Raw genomic sequence first — 16,339 nt, 5'->3', positions numbered from 1 at the left:
CGTTTCCACTTTTTTCATAGGTGGGACCGGCTAAGTACTCCCCGGCTCCGTCAGGCGGGGCGGAACCTGAAAGATCCTCACCTGAGGAGAAGCGCCCGAGTGCGGGTGAGTGTGTGAGTGCGTGTGGTACGGCTCGGGTCGGACTAGGGAAGGAGTACCAGGGCTTCAAACCTGAGCTTGGGACATCCTTGACTGCTTACAAGCGGTTCGACCTGGGCAAGGCATTTTCGTCTCTGAGCCACAGTGTGTCTCGCTGTAAAGTTAGAAATCCCTAAGCTAACGCACTTACAACTTGGGGCACGTAGTAGGTGCTCAGTAAGAGTTTCGAAACTTTACACCGTCTTTTTCTGCTGCTGGAGGTCCCATCGCTGTCCCCACTCCCTCAGACCTGAGAGTGGCCGTTAGAGTGGCCATGTGCCACCACACCATCCCTGCACCCGATTTCTCCTCTGACTGCAACGCTCCTCCCCAACGCAGAAAGTGAATTAACTTTCCTCCCTTTTCCTCGGGATTTCACTTTCTGCTTCCTAGAAGCAAGGCCAGAGCAATGGAGGTGTTCCTTTTCTCCTTGTTCAGCATTTATTTCTCAAATGCCCACTGTGTCAGGCCCGGGCTTGCATTCGTGAAAGCAAACATGTGCGATGTAGAGTTTACATTTCAGTGACAGATACAGAATGCCAGCAAAAAAAAAAAAAAGTACATAAATAAGTAAATTGCAACCTACTGCAGACTTCCTGTCCCTGTACCCTAGTTATTTTTCTGTTTAGCATTTAATTCCGACATAATATACGGTTTCCGTTTTGATCTCGTTTAATAATGGTCTCTCCCACTCGAGTGTAAGCTCCTTCAGTGCACGGGCTTCTGTCTTCACTGCTGTATCCCCAGCAGAAACACTGGTTTCAGCACATAGTAAACGCTCGGTAATACGTGTTTAACGAATGAATACATACTAGAAATACAGGGTGCATGACAGAGAACTAGAAGGGGAAGGTTCAAAGAGGGCCTCTGGGGGAGGTGACCTTTAAGCCAAGGCCTGAAGGGTGGGGAGCATGTCCAGACAGAGGGAACAACATGTGACTTAAAAATGGTGCCTCTCAGACTGAAAAGGGGAGGCTGAGAGAAGGCATGACCTGAGTCTTTAAAATTCTTGAGTGTGGAAACAACCTGTATCCACCCACAGATGAATGGATAAAGAAAATATGGTATATACATACAACGGGGATATTATTCCATCATGAAAAGGAATGCAGTTCTCATACGTGTTGTCTACAACATGGATGAACCCTGAAAGAGTGCTGAGTGAAATAAGACACAAAAGGACATATTGTTTGAGTTCACTTATATGAGGTATCTAGAGTTGGAAACTCTACGGGGCAGTTCTACTCTATCCTATAGGGTCGCTATGAGTCGGAATCGACTCGACAGCACTGGGTGTAAAATAAGCAAATTTATAGAGACAGAAAGGTAACATGAGGTTACACAGGGCTGAGGGGAGAAGGGAATGGAGATTTATTGCTTTATGGGCACAGAGTTTCTGTTCGGGATGATGAAAAAGTTTTGGAAACAAATAGTGGTGATGGTTGCATAACATTGGTTAAAATGGCAAATTTTATGTTGTGTGTATTTTACCGCAATTAAAAAAAAATTCATGACTGACTTAACCAACTTTTTTACCAATTCCCAAAATACCAGAGAAAGCTGCATTATTAAAGTATGGAGAACGTAAATTTAAGATAAAGAATGATATAAATAACTCACACTGTGTGAGGGTTATTTATATAATTTACAGGTGATAGAGCTCTTTTACATATCTCACTTCGCAAAAATCATGAGGAGTAAGAAACCGGTGTGAAGAAGGGACCAGACCTCATTCATTCATATGTTCCTGGTGCATATACACAATAAAAATGAATTGAATTACTGTAACACATTGCTAGGCTGCAAGCTCTATGAAGGCAAGAACCATGTCCTGTTCACTTGCTATGTCCCAGCACCGAGCACTGTGCCTGGCCCCCAGACCACATATGTAAACTGAACAATCTCTCACCGGTCACTGGGAGCCTTCCGTATTCCAATTCTGTGCTTGGTAATAGAATACAGAAAGCAATAAGACACCATCTTTGCCCTCAAGTGGGTCCTAGCCTGGCAAGTCATAGAGCTCATGAGTGGTGAAACCAGGCTTTCTGAAGCCAAACCCTTTCCTCTATAGAAGAAAGATTTATTTTACGTAGAGAGTTGCCCTTATAAAACCAATGCTAGGTGGGAAGAGAATTTGGACAAGGTCAGATCAGAAAGAGCCTTGGGTACCACGGAAGGAAATTGCATTCTATCCAGTAGGTAGTTGGGAGCTATTGAAGGTTGCTGAGCAGGGTTCTGGTGTGATCAGAGCTGGTGACCAGTGTGCTGATGGATGATGTGGGGAGAGACTGAAAGTGCATCTTTGGGACTACTGGAAGGTCTGGTGCAGATGGGGGTGAGAAGCAGAAAAGATATTAAAGGTGAGAACTCCTGGGGAGTAATTCGGAGCCAGTAAGCAGGATTCCCTGTCTTTCCAGCAGACTTTGTGGTTTGCTCCTCTGCCTTCCCACACACTTGGTCCACGCCTCAATCCTAGCCCTTTATGTATGAATGCATGAATGAAATTAGTACCACTGGGAGGCTCTAAGGCACCCATAAAATTCTATGACTGTTCAGCAAGTTGGGCCCCTGGTCTGTGCCAGTTCAGTGCCAGGCATCAGCTGTGCACTTGCCTGCCTTCCAAAATCTTGAAGTTTAGTGAGAATAAGCACCAGCCTAGAAGCCTGCATACGGTTTTACCACTTCTGGCTTCCTGACCTGGGCCTCAGTTTTCTTTTCTGTAAAGTAAGGAAGTGCATGACTTACCACATATGGCTGTTGGGAGGACTGTGTGAGACAGTGTAAAGTGTTTGGCCCTGTACGTGGCACAAATTATGACAGTTCTCTGTTTGGTGGCTGACCCTCCCACTAGGCCAGGAGCTCCTCCAGGGCAGGGATGAATGTCACTCATCTCTGCATCCCAGCACTCCAGGCAGCAGTCCCTTCCTAGTAAGTAGAAATGAAAGGAAGGAAATAAGAGGCTGGGAGCTTTTAGAGGTTGCGTTTTAGATGTTTATGTTGATTATGAGTTCAAATAATGTTCAGATGACTGTGACATCAGATTTTGCCTCAGCTCTGATCTCTACCAAGAGGGAGGGAACACCTTCTTTTACATTGATTTGCCTGTGAGATTTTAAATGAATAGCTTGCTTGCAGGTGAAACAATCAGATACCTCTATTTCTGTATAAACAGTGGAGATCCATATGTAAATATGGAGAACCCTAATGAATCCCAAACTTCTCTCTCAGAAACATCTCAAAATAGATCATAGTCATTTAACTATTCCTTACTAATCTGTCTTTTAGACAGTTTACCTAAGAGCCTTGAGATCAAACCTCTTTCTTCCTTCTTTTCCTATAACCAAACCAAAAAACTAAACCCACTGTCATTGAGTCAATTCCGACTCATAGTGACCCTAGGGTTTCCAAGGCTGTAATTTTTACGGCCCCCATGTGTCAGTCAGTTTGTCGTACTGTGGGGGCTTGTGTGTTGCTGTGATGCCGGAAGCTATGCCACCGGAATTCAGATACCAGCAGGGTCACCCATGGAGGACAGGTTTTCAGCTGAGCTTCCAGACTAAGACAGACTTGGAAGAAGGACCTGGCAGTCTACTTCTGAAAAGCATTAGCCAGTGAAAACCTTATGAATAGCAGCGGAACATTGTCTGATATAGTGCTGGAAGATGAGCCCCCCCCAAGGTTGGAAGGCACTCAAAAGATGACTGGGAAGAGCTGCCTCCTCAAAGTAGAGTCAACCTTAATGACGTAGATGGAGTAAAGTTTTCAGGACCTTCATTTGCTGATGTGGCATGACTCAAAATGAGAAGAAACAGCTGCAAAAATCCATTAATAATTGGAACCTGGAATGTACGAAGTATGAATCTAGGAAAATTGGAAATTGTCAAAAATGAAATGGATTAATGGTCTGACTGAGACTAGAAGGACCCTGGTGGTCATGGCCCCCAGACCTTTTGTTGGCCCAGGACAGGAACCATTCCCGAAGCCAACTCTTCAGACATGGATTGGACTGGACAATGGGTTGGAGAGGGATCCTGGTAAGGAGTGAGCTTCTTGGACCTGGTGGACACTTGAGACTATGTTGGCATCTCCTGCCTGGAGGGTAGATGAGAGGGTAGAGGGGGTTAGAAGCTGGCGAAATGGACATTAAAAGAGAGAGTGGAGGGAGAGAGCAGACTGTCTCATTAGGAGGAGAGTAATTGGGAGTGTGTAGCAAGGTGTATATAGGTTTTAGTGTGAGAGACTGACTTGATTTGTAAACTTTCACTTAAAGCACAATAAAAATTATTTAAAAAAATGAAATGGAACGCATAAACATCGATATCTCAGGCATTAATGAGCTGAAATGGACTGGTATTGGCCATTTTGAATTGGGCAATCATATAGTCTGCTATGCTGGGCATGACAACTCAAAGAGGAATGGTGTTGCATTCATCATCAAAAAGAACATTTCAAGATCTGTCCTGAAGTACAACGCTGTCAGTGATAGGATAATATTCATGCACCTACAAGGAAGACCAGTTACTACAACTATTATTCAAATTTACTCACCAACCACTAGGGCCAAAGATGAAGAAATAGAAGACTTTTATCAGCTGCTGCAGTCTGAAATTGATTGAACATGCAGTCAAGATGCATTGATAATTACTGGTGATTGGAATGCGAAAGTTGGAAACAAAGAAGAAGGATCAGTAGTTGGAGAATATGGCCTTGGTGATAGAAACAATGCCGGATATTGAATGATAGAATTTTGCAAGACCAACGACTTCTTCATTGCAAATACCTTCTTTCACCAATATAAACAGCAACTATACACATGGACCTCGCCAGATGGAACACACAAATCAAATTGACTACATCTGTGGAAAGAGACAGTGGAAAAGCTCAGTATCATCAGTCAGAACAAGGCCAGGGGCCGACTGTGGAACAGACCATCAATTGCTCATATGCAAGTTCAAGCTGAAACTGAAGAAAATCAGAACAAGTCCACAAGAGGCAAAATACGACCTTGAGTATATCCCACCTGAATTTAGAGACCATCTGAAGAACAGATTTGACGCACCAAACACTAGTGACCGTAGACCAGAAGAGTTGTGGAATGACATCAAGGACATCATCCATGAAGAAAGTAAGGGGTCACTGAAAAGACAGGAAAGAAAGAAAAGACCAAGATGGATGTTGGAGGAGACTCTGTAATTTCCTCTGAAACAAGCAGCTAAAGCAAAAGGAAGAATTGATGAAGTAAAAGAACTGAACAGAAGATTTCAAAGGGACTCTCGAGAAGACAAAGTAAGGTATCATAATGACATGTGCAAAGAGCTAGAGATGGAAAACCAAAAGGGAAGAACACGCTCGGCGTTTCTCAAGCTGAAAGAACTGAAGAAAAAATTCAAGCCTCGAGTTGCAATAGTGAAGGATTCCATGGGGAAAATATAAAACAACGCAGGAAGCATCAAAAGAAGATGGAATACACAGAGTCATTATACCAAAAATAGTCGATATTCAACCATTTCAAGAGGTGGCATATGATCAGGAACCGATGGTACTGAAGGAAGAAGTCCAAGCTGCCCTGAAGGCATTGGCGAAAAACAAGGCTCCAGGAATTGATGGAATATCAATTGAGATGTTTCAACAAAAAGATGCAGCACTGGAGGTGCTCACTTGTCTATGCCAAGAAATATGGAAGACAGCTTCCTGGTCAACTGACTGGAAGAGATCCATATTTATGCCTATTCCCAAGAAAGGTGATCCAACCAAATGTGGAAATTATAGAACAATATCATTAATATCACACGCAAGCAAAATTTTGCTGATGATCATTCAAAAGCGGCTGCAACAGTGTATCAACAGGGAACTGCCAGAAATTCAGTCTGGTTTCAGAAGAGGACGTGGAACCAGGGATATCATTGCTGATGTCAGATGGATCCTGGCTGAAAGCAGAGAGTACCAGAAAGATGTTTACCTGTGTTTTATTGACTATGCAAAGGCATTCGGCTGTGTGGATCATAACAAACTATGGATAACATTGTGAAGAATGGGAATTCCAGAACCTTTACATAGATCAAGAGGCAGTTGTTCAGACAGAACAAGGGGATACTGATTGGTTTAAAGTCAGGAAAAGTGTGCGTCAGGGTTGTATTCTTTCGCCGGTTGTATTCTTTCGCCGGGTTGTATTCTTTCGCCATACCTATTTAATCTGTATGCTGAACAAATAATCCGAGAAGCTGGACTATATGAAGAAGAACGGGGCATCAGGATTGGAGGAAGACTCATTAACAACCTGCGTTATGCAGATGACATAACCTTGCTTGCTGAAAGTGAAGAGGACCTCAAGTACTTACTAATGAAGATCAAAGACCACAGCCTTCAGTATGGATTACACCTCAACATAAAGAAAACACAAATCCTCATAACTGGACCAATGAGCAACATCATGATAAATGGAGAAAAGATTGAAGTTGTCCAGGATTTCATTTTACTTGAATCCACAATCAATAGCCATGGAAGCAGCAGTCAAGAAATCAAAAGACGCGTCGGCATTGGGCAAATCTGCTGCAAAGGACCTCTTTAATGTGTTGAAGAGCAAAGATGTCACCTTGAAGACTAAGGTGCACCTGACCCAAGCCATGGTATTTTCAATCGCATCATATGCATGTGAAAGCTGGACAATGACTAAGGAAGACCGAAGAAGAGTTGACACTTTTGAATTGTGGTGTTGGCAAAGAATATTGACTATACCGTGGACTGCCAAAAGAACGAACAAATCTGTCTTGGAAGAATTGCGGCTAGAATGCTCCTTAGAGGCAAGGATGGCGAAACTATGTCTTATATACTTTGGAGATGTTGTCAGGAGGGATCAGTCCCTGGAGAAGGACATCATGCTTGGCAGAGTACAGGGTCAGCAGAAAAGAGGAAGACCCTCAACGAGGTGGATTGACACAGTGGCTGCAACAATGAGCTCAAGCATAACAACGATTGTAAGGATGGCTCAGGACCAGGCAGTGTTTCATTCTGTTGTGCATAGGGTCGCTATGAGTTGGAACTGACTCGACGGCACCTAACAACAACGACACAATCTTTACGGAGGCAGACTGCCACATCTTTCTCCTGCGGTTTCCTTTAACACACATATTTTAAGTAAGTAGCCACTGAGCTGTTTCATGAAACAAATAAAAAAACAGGTCTGTACCCTCAAGGAGCTCACAGTCTCAGAGAGAAAAAGTATATGTAAACTTGTTATTTCTGAACAGTGTGAAATGCTATACTATAGGTATTTGCTTCCTTAAGTATTTATTGAACACCCGCCATGATCAGGGATGGTCCAAGTGCAGCGAGTGCTCATGGAGGGAGTGACAAGGCAGGCCCTTAAAGAAGGTTGCCTCTTCCTCTCCCCGGCTCTCCCTCCCTTGGCATCAGTTATTCAGCTCTCCATCTCCAGACTTAGATATCTGTTGTTGTTGTTAGGGGCCATCAAGTCAGTTCTGACTGATAGTGACCCTGCGTACAACAGTACAAAACACTGCCCAGTCCTGGGCTATCCTCACAATTGTTATGCTTGATCCCTTTGTTCCAGCCACTGTGTCAGTCCATCTCATTGAGGGTCTTTGTCTTTTTCATTGACCCTGTACCCTGCCAAGCATGATGTCCTTCTCCAAGGACTGGTCCCTCCTGATAACATTTCCAAAGTATATGAGACAAAGTCTCACCATCCTCACTTCTAATGAGATTTTGGCTGCACTTCTTCCAAGACAGATGTTTGTTCTTCTCGCAGTCCATGGTATATTCAGTATTCATCAACACCATAATTTAAAGGCCTCAACTCTTCTTTGGTCTTCCTTATTCATTGTCCAGCTTTCATGTGCATATAAGGTGATTGAAAACACCATGGCTTGGTCAGGTGCACCTTAGTCCTTAGAGTGACATCTTTGCTTTTTAACACTTTAAAGAAAACTTTTGCAGCAAATTTGCCCAGTGCAACGCATCTTTAATTTCTTGACTGCTCTTCCATGGGTGTTGATTGTGGACCCAAGTAAAGTGAAATCCTGGACAACTTCAGTATATTCTCCATTTAGCATGATGTTGCATATTGAGGATTTTTGTTTTATGTTGCAATGTAATCAGTACTGGAGGTTGCGGTCTTTGATCTTCTTCCGTAGGTACTTCAAGTTGTCTTCACCTTCAGCATGCAAGATTGTTACATATCGCAGATTGTTAATGAGTCTTTCTCCAATCTTGATGCTGTATTTTTCTTCATATAGTCCAGCTTCTTGGGTTATTTGCTTAGCATACAGATTGAATAAGTATGGTGAAAGGATAGAACCCTAACACACACCTTTCCTGATTTTAAACCACGCAGTACCCCCTTTTTCTGCTCGAACTACTGCCTCTTGGTGTAAGTACAGGTTCCTCATGAGCACAATGAAGTGTTCTGGAATTCCCAGTCTTTGTAATGTTATCCATAATTTGTTATGATTCACACAGGCAAATGCCTTTGCATAGTCAATAAAATACAGGTAAACATGTTTCTGGTATTCTCTGCTTTCAGCCATGATCTATCTGATATCAGCAATGATATCCTTTGTTCCATGTCCTCTTCTGAATCTGACTGGAATTTCTGGCAGTTCCCTGTTGATATACTGCTGCAGCTGCTTTTGAATGCCCATCAATTGCTAATATGCAAGTTGAAGTTGAAGAAAATCAGAACAAGTCCACAAGAGCCAAAGTATATCTTGAGTATATCCCACCTGAATTTGGAGACCATCTCAAGAATAGATTTGACATGTTGAACACTAATGACTGAAGACCAGACGAGCTGTGGAATGACATCAAGAACATCATATATGAAGAAAGCAAGAGGTCATTAAAAAGACAAGAAAAAAAGAAAAGGCCAAAATGGATGTCAGAACAGACTCTGAATCTTGCACTTGAACGTCAGGTAGCTAAAGCGAAAGGAAGAAATGATGAAGTAAAAGAGCTGAACAGAAGAATTCAAAGGGCGTCTCAAGAAGACAGCGTAAAGTATTATAATGAAACATGCAAAGGCCTTGAGATAGAAATCCAAAAGGGAAAAACACGCTTGGCATTTCTCAAGCTGAAAGAACTGAAGAAAAAATTCAAGCCTCAAGTTGCAGTACTGAAGGATTCTGCATGGAAAATACTAAATGATGCAGGAAGCATCAAAAGCAGATGGAAGGAATACAAAGTCACTGTACCAAATAGTATTGGTCGACATTCAGCCAGTTCAGGAGGTAGCATATGATCAAGAACCGATGGTACTGAAGGAAGAGGTCCAAGCTGCACTGAAAGCATTGGTAAAGAACAAGGTTCCAGGAATTGACAGAATACCAGTCGAGGTGTTTCAGCAAATGGATGCAGCGCTGAAAGTGCTCACTCATCTATGCCAAGAAATTTGGAAGACAACTACCTGGCCAGCCAACTGGAAGACATCCATATTTGTACCCGTTCCCAAGAAAGGTGATCCAGCGGAATGCGGAAATTATCAATTAGATATCTAGACTTGTTTAATCCAACTAGAATTTGTACTTGGATGCCCTAGGAACTCTTCAGACTCAGCCTATCTCAAGCCAAACTTTTCCCTGTACCTCCTTCCCCCAAAACCTGGCTTCTTCTCTTGAGCCCACTGTCCACGCAGAGATCCAAGTCAGAGACCCGGAAGTCCCTTCAAACGCTGCATTTTTCTTGCTCCCCACATCTGATCAGTCCTTATGCCCTATTGATCACTCTTCAGCTTTTCTCTAATTGATCTTGCGTGAAGCTGTTCTCCTCCAGGTCCTCATCACCTATTACCTGGACCATAATAACCTTGTCTTCATATTTCCCTTTGGTTGAGGAGCAGTGTGTCAGAGTGGTTAAGACCTGAGGCTCTGGAACCAGACAGACTGAAGTTAAAATCCCATTGCTGCCACTTTAGGAGCTGTGTGACCATAGATAAGTCCTTAAACCTCCCCAGGCCCCAGTTTTCTCATCTGCAGAATGGTCCCCTAGTACCTTCCTCATTGTTGTAAAGATTAAATGAGATGTAGCAATTTGGTAGGTGAATCTCACCAGCAGTGCTGAGTGAAAGAAACCAGACACAAGAGAAGGCAGGATTCACTTCATATAAAGGTAAAAAACAGGCAAAGCTGAATGGTAGTGGTTAGAGTTGCAAACATAGGTGGCAAAACTAAGGAAAAGGAAGGAAATGATTATAAATAAAATCAGGGTGGTGGTTACCTTGTGGGGAGAGAGGGAATTGTGATCAGGAAAGAGCACATAGTTAGCTTCTGGGACACGGACAAGGTTCTTTCTACAGGTGTTCTTTTACAGTTGTTCGTTAAGTTGTACGTAAATGTTTATGCACCATATTTTAGTTCATCATTTAGAACATTTTTTAAATTCAATGAGATAACCTATGGAAAATGCTTGACCCAGCACTCAGAGCATAGGCAGAGGTCGGGAATCCTGGCTCCCAGCTCTGATTCTTGTGTTCTGTCTGCTTGCCTCCCCCACCAAACAGAGCAGCAGATTCCTTGCTGATTCATCCCTGTCCCTGTGCTTGCACAGAGCCTGGCAGTAGCAGGCCTCAGTGAGAATGTGAGGAATGGAGGTGATCAGAGGTGACCTATATGTTTTCTCTCTTCCAGGATGGCAAGGAGCAGAGTCTGGGCACGTGGCCTCTAAGCCAGGTCTGCTCTGGGAAGAGCAGCTGGTTGTCCCTCCCAGGCCCTGCCTTCCCCAGGCTGCCCAGGCCCCACTGACAATGGGCGAGAAAAAGGAGGAGGAGGACGACGACGACGAAGCCTGGCTGCAGCTTCGGCCTGTGGAGCCCTTGCCCTCCCAGTGTTGTGGCAGTGGCTGCTCACCCTGTGTGTTCGATCTCTATCAGCGAGACCTGGCAAGGTGGGAGGCAGCCCGAGCGAGCAAGGACAGGAGCCTGCTGAGTGCAGTGGAGCTACAGGTGAGGGAGGGCTGCCCCTCAGCCAAAGGGCCAGGGCAGCAGTCTGTCAGGCCTCAGCCCTGCCCACTATCACCTGCTCTGGGAAACCTTCTCTGACTGTACAGCTGAAAGGAAAGAGTGCATAATGGAACCAAGTTCAAAGCTTGGCCCTGGAACTTACTAGCAGCTGTGTGGTTTTAGGCAAAGTCCCTTAATCTCCCTCAGCCTTAGTTTCCTCATCTGTCAAATAGGGCTAAACATTTGGTGATGTTTAGCACAGAGCCCTGGCATTCATTTAACAAGTATTTTTTGACTACCAATTATATACCAGGCCCTACAATAAGCACTGGGGATTTGAGAGTGACCAGGACTAACACATGCTATATACCAGGTAAATAGGGGATAATACTGTTATTATTACTACCAGTTACTACCACTACCACCAGTACTACTGTTACCATTATTATTATTTCTTCTTCTCTGGCCCTTACTCCTTTTATGAACTTGTAGGGTGCTTCGTGGTCTGATTTAAGCAGTTTATCCTTACATTGTGATGTTTGGGAGGGATCACAGTAACAATTTCAGACTGTCCGAAGACCATGGAATTCAACCTCTGTAATGTACAGATAGGGAAACTGAGGCCCCATTCCTTTTGTTGCTACACATAGGCCTGGTTTGAATCCCCATCCTGGTCGCCTGCCTCTTGATGGGCTTTCCGTTGTCCATGATCCTTCTGATCAGTGTGGAGTGGAGTGAAGTAGAGATGTGTCCTCCTGTTTCCATGGCACCCCACCTCTGTTAATGCAGCCTGATGTCACCATCACTTTTTGGCCAACTGTTTCCCTTTGTTAGGACCCAAACTAGGCTCAATCTAACCTATAGATCATACATCCTGAATAAATAGTTTTTTTTTTGAACCCCAAAGCACAGCCCCCATTAAATGTCTCCTTGTAGTTCTGCCGCTGGAAGGTGGTGGTAGAGACCAGAGCCCTCTGACCTCTGCCGGTGGCTGAGGAATATTCATGGCAACACCTGTGTTCCTCCCACCTCACTGCCCTCCATTTCTGCGTGCCTGGTCCCCTCACTTTCTTCTGCTGTCTGCTCAGATTTCACCTCCTCCAAGAGGCTTTCCTAACTGTCTGTCCGTGCATCCCCCATCGTTCTCCATCCTCTCACCCTGCTTCATTTCTCTTAACCCTCAGCACCACCAGCTGCTGTCTAGATCTACTTGTTTATATATGTCCACTTCTCCTTGCAAAATGTTAAGTTCCACAGGTGAAGGGGCTCTATCGTCCTCACTGCTCTACCCTCAGCACCTCGGGCAGCACCTGGCATTGCGGTTGGTGCACAGTAGATGATTGCTGAATGAGTGAATGCGTTTCTCCCAGATCTACCAGGAAACCCATGCCCTGTGTGCCAGGCCCATGGGGGTTGATGATAAAGATGCCAGTGTACCAACCCTCGAAAAGCTCAGCTTATATAGAAAGGGGACAATACCCGTGTGACTCAGAGGGTTCTTGGGATTGAACTAGAATGCATTTTTGTAATTAATAATAATAACAGCAAACAGTTCTACAGCACTTACCACTCAAGGCCCAGTTCTTGTGCTTAGATGCGTGAACAACACATTTAATCCTCATAGAAGCCTGTGTGGTAGGCTCTGTTATCATACCCAAGAGAAAACTGAAGTCAGAGAGGTTTAGTAACTTGCCCAAGGTCATACAATTAGAAAGTAAGTGTTGGAGCTGGGATTTGAAGGCAAGCAGTCTGACTCTAAAGCCTGTGGTATTAACCTAATATGATTAGCACCAATCGAGAGAAAAATGTCACTGAGAATAAGGACGTGAGCTGAGGCCCAGTTCTGCCAGTTAATTGTGTGATCTTGGGCACGTCGTTTTAGTTTGCTAAATCTCAGTTTTCTTCTGAAAAATGGGGGTGTTAATACTTTGTAAGTTGTGAGGATTTCATGGGATGAGGATGTAAAGCACCTGGCACATAGTAGCCAATCAGTAAATAGTAGGTGTTACCGCTCATTATATGCAAATGTTAAGTGATATTACAAGGTTTTTTCAGTATTATAATGTAAAATAGCATATTTCAATCTAATAATGCATTTTATTATTTACTTTTAATGATGTAATAATAATAGGAGATTTAAAATTTTCATAACAATTTAAATTTCATAAAATACTTTTGCACTGTTATCCCATCTGACCGTCCTGGTAATCATATAAAGTTATCAGGGATGAGTGGCCCCTTTTTACAGATAAGGAAGCTGAGACCCAGAGAATCAAATAATATGCGTAAGGCCACACAGGTGGTCAGAAGAAGAGCCAGGGCTAAACCCGGGTCTCCTGACTCACAGCCCAGGGTTCTTTTCACAGCACCAGGCAGCTTAGACAGAGTGAGTCAGATGTGGGCATTTTATAGGAGGGAGAGATCTGTGAGTCCTGGCATTCAGAGAAGACTTCCTGGTGGAGGTGTGGGGTAGAGTTGTAAGGGTACTGAGTAGAGTTATAAGGGCACAGGGCTACAACTGAGAAGACAGGAACTTGAGTCCCTGCTCGCAGTGTGACCTTGGACAAGTGAGTCTCTACCACTCAGGCCTTGGGTAAAATAAGGATACTGGATTAGATCATCTCTTAGGTCCCATCATTTGCTAAATTCTGTAAATCTGGATTTTAGCAGATTTGAAGGATGGCTAGGTCTTTTATAGATTGGAGTGAATATTCTGGATAGAGGGCACAGCTTGAGCAAATAAATAACCAGAGGTAGGTGGCAGCAGGTGTTCTTGGGAGGATGGAGAAAAGCCCGGCATCTGATGCATGGGAGGTACATCGAGGCTGGAGGGTGGTCCACTAGGCCCTTGAGTGTGCAGCTGAGGAGCCTGCTCTTTATCCAGGGTGAGCTCAGTGTAAAGTGCTTTGGCATTCTTAGACTGGAACATGAAAGGAGCTAAGATGGGGCTACTCTCTGTTATACAGAAAACTTACTAGCCAAGACAGCCCTCCTGGGGACAGAGGGAGGGATGCTGTGGTGCCTTACGTCCCTTGAGCCTGGCCTCTGCCCAGTTGAATCTTGCTGTTCCAGAGCTGCCACTCCAGCCTGAGCCCAGAGACCTTCCTGGCCTTCAGCATCAGCGCTGTGGACAAAGTCACCAAGGATACATACCACGTCCGATTTGCATTGCCTGGGAACAGCCAGCTTGGGCTGCGGCCTGGCCAGCACCTCATCCTACGGTACACTCAGGTAGTGGGAGGACTGAAGCCTGGAGCCCTGCTTTGCCATCCACTAGCAGTGAGGCCTAGGACAACTTGCTTAACCTCCACTGAGCCTCCATTTTGTCATCTTCAGAACAGACATAGTAATACGTATTAGGGTTCTTGGGATTGAACTGGAATGCATTTTTGTAATAAGTAATAATAACCGCAGACACTTTTACAACACTTACCACTCAAGGCCCAGTTCTTGTGCTTAGATGTGTGAACAACACATTTAATCCTCACAAAAGCCTGTGTGGTAGGATCCATTATCATACCCAAGAGGAAACTGGAGTCAGAGAGGTTTAGTAATTTGCCCAAGGACATACAGTTAGTAAGTGTTGGAGCCAGGATTTGAAGACAGGCAGTCTGACTCTAGAGCCTGTGGTATTAACCTCATACGATTAGCACCAACTGAGAAAAAGGTATGGTCATTGAGAATGAGGGATTTGGTCAGGATCACACAGCTAATAAGTAGTGGAGTCAGGATTCAAACCCAGACAGCCTGGTTTCTGAGCCTGTACTCTTAACCACTCCTCTGAGTGGTTCAGTCCGTACCTACTTTATACCCAACTCCCACCCCCATCCCTACCCCACCCGTCCAGGGACAAGATTCCACATGGCTTATTTCCAGGCTTGTTTAATGACTGCTGTGCTACAAAGGGATAATGTCTGAAGAGGTAAAAATTTGATGCAACCGCAAAACAAACCCAAAGTCCAATTAAAGAAGGTACAACAGGGAGGGAAATTACACGGGGCTTGGAGGATTGCTCTGTGACCTTGGCAAGTCATTTTACACAATGGTAGCTATGGGTCAGATCTGGCTGCAGATAGGTTATGTTTGGTCCACTGTGTTATATTAAATGACAACATTTACAAATTTGGAGCTTTGCATGGAAAAGATTGGATTTTCTGTATCTCTTGAAAAATGGGGGTATCTGGTAACCCTGGTCTGCATTTCCTCATAGCATCCATGGGTGGGAACTACCTGTAGGCAGGGCATGTATCTCCAGGTTTCCCTCGCCAGTAGCAGGCTACCCCTGTAGATGTCTGAATTGATGATCTTGGGTGGATGACAATAGTGGTTAAGGATCTGGGTGCAGCAAGGGTTGTAGAAGTAAGGGGGTGGTAGAGGAGAGGGAGGTAGCCAGAAGAACTCCCAGGTGAGGTGGAATTCAGGTGAAGGAGCATGTATCGAGAAGGCACTGAGTTTGGCTCAGAAATGTTGAGGCTGAAACCCAGAGGGACATCCAGGTGAGGATGTCCGCAATCAGTCTGCTCCATGGTTCTGAAACTTGGCAGAGAGATCTGAGCTACAGACATGGATTTCAGAGTTATCAGCACATACCTGGACTGCATTTGGGAGTGTATGTGACATGGAAAGAGGAAAGGGCTTAGGACTGAACCCTGGCAGCACTGACATTCACGGTATTGGCGGAAAGAGGAGGACCAGTCAAGGCTCCAGAAGGTACAGCCAGAAGACAAGGTGGGGAACCAGGAGAGAGCTCATTACTGATCAGGTTTTTGCCTACTTGCTTCATACTGGCCCCTGGTACTTATGCCCAGCTGGTACTGGTCTGGAGCCTGGCGGGTAGTCCTTGAAGCTCACTATTCCAGTGAGCAGGAGAGGTCACAGGGCAGATCACTGCCCCATGCAACACTTCAGTTCTTCCATTTGTAAATCAGGAATGCCCAGAGCTCCCTGCCTCCGCTCTGGCCCCTCTTCTCTCCAGTGACATTCCTAACACACACATCTGACTATGTCACTGCCCATTCAAACACCTTCTGGTGCTCCGCATTGCCTCCACAGTGATGTCCTACCTGAGGCCCCAGCTTCTTTTCCACCAAGCTCTTCTCCCCCGCCACTACACCCTGTGTTCCACCTCATTATCCACTCAGGATTTCCTGACTTGCCCTACATTGTCCTACCTCTAAGCTTTTGTCCAGGCTGTTCCCTCTGCCTGGAGTTACTTCCTTTCCTCTCCCTGCTTCCACTTGTCCATGGCCT

The 16,339-nt window shown here is 44.7% G+C and overlaps 1 protein-coding gene across 2 annotated transcripts in view; it reads left to right on the top strand.

The window, feature by feature from the left end:
- The first annotated feature begins 13 nt into the window (after positions 1-13).
- Positions 14-16,339, top strand: part of LOC100674051 (NADH-cytochrome b5 reductase-like) — a 34,899-nt gene continuing 18,573 nt past the window's right edge. The window contains exons 1-3 of one of the 2 annotated variants that reach the window (XM_003411063.4): positions 14-105; positions 10,779-11,092; positions 14,162-14,310. In XM_003411063.4, coding sequence (XP_003411111.1) covers positions 10,895-11,092; positions 14,162-14,310 — 347 coding nt within the window. In that variant the 5' untranslated portion in view covers positions 14-105; positions 10,779-10,894. The remainder of the gene's footprint in view (positions 106-10,778; positions 11,093-14,161; positions 14,311-16,339) is intronic. The other variant, XM_023549558.2, reaches the window with a different exon arrangement.

Source organism: Loxodonta africana, chromosome 3 (genome assembly GCF_030014295.1).
Source record: "Loxodonta africana isolate mLoxAfr1 chromosome 3, mLoxAfr1.hap2, whole genome shotgun sequence".
NCBI lineage: Eukaryota > Metazoa > Chordata > Mammalia > Proboscidea > Elephantidae > Loxodonta > Loxodonta africana.
Note: the sequence above shows the minus strand (reverse complement) of the source record. Positions and strands in the feature narration are given on the sequence as shown.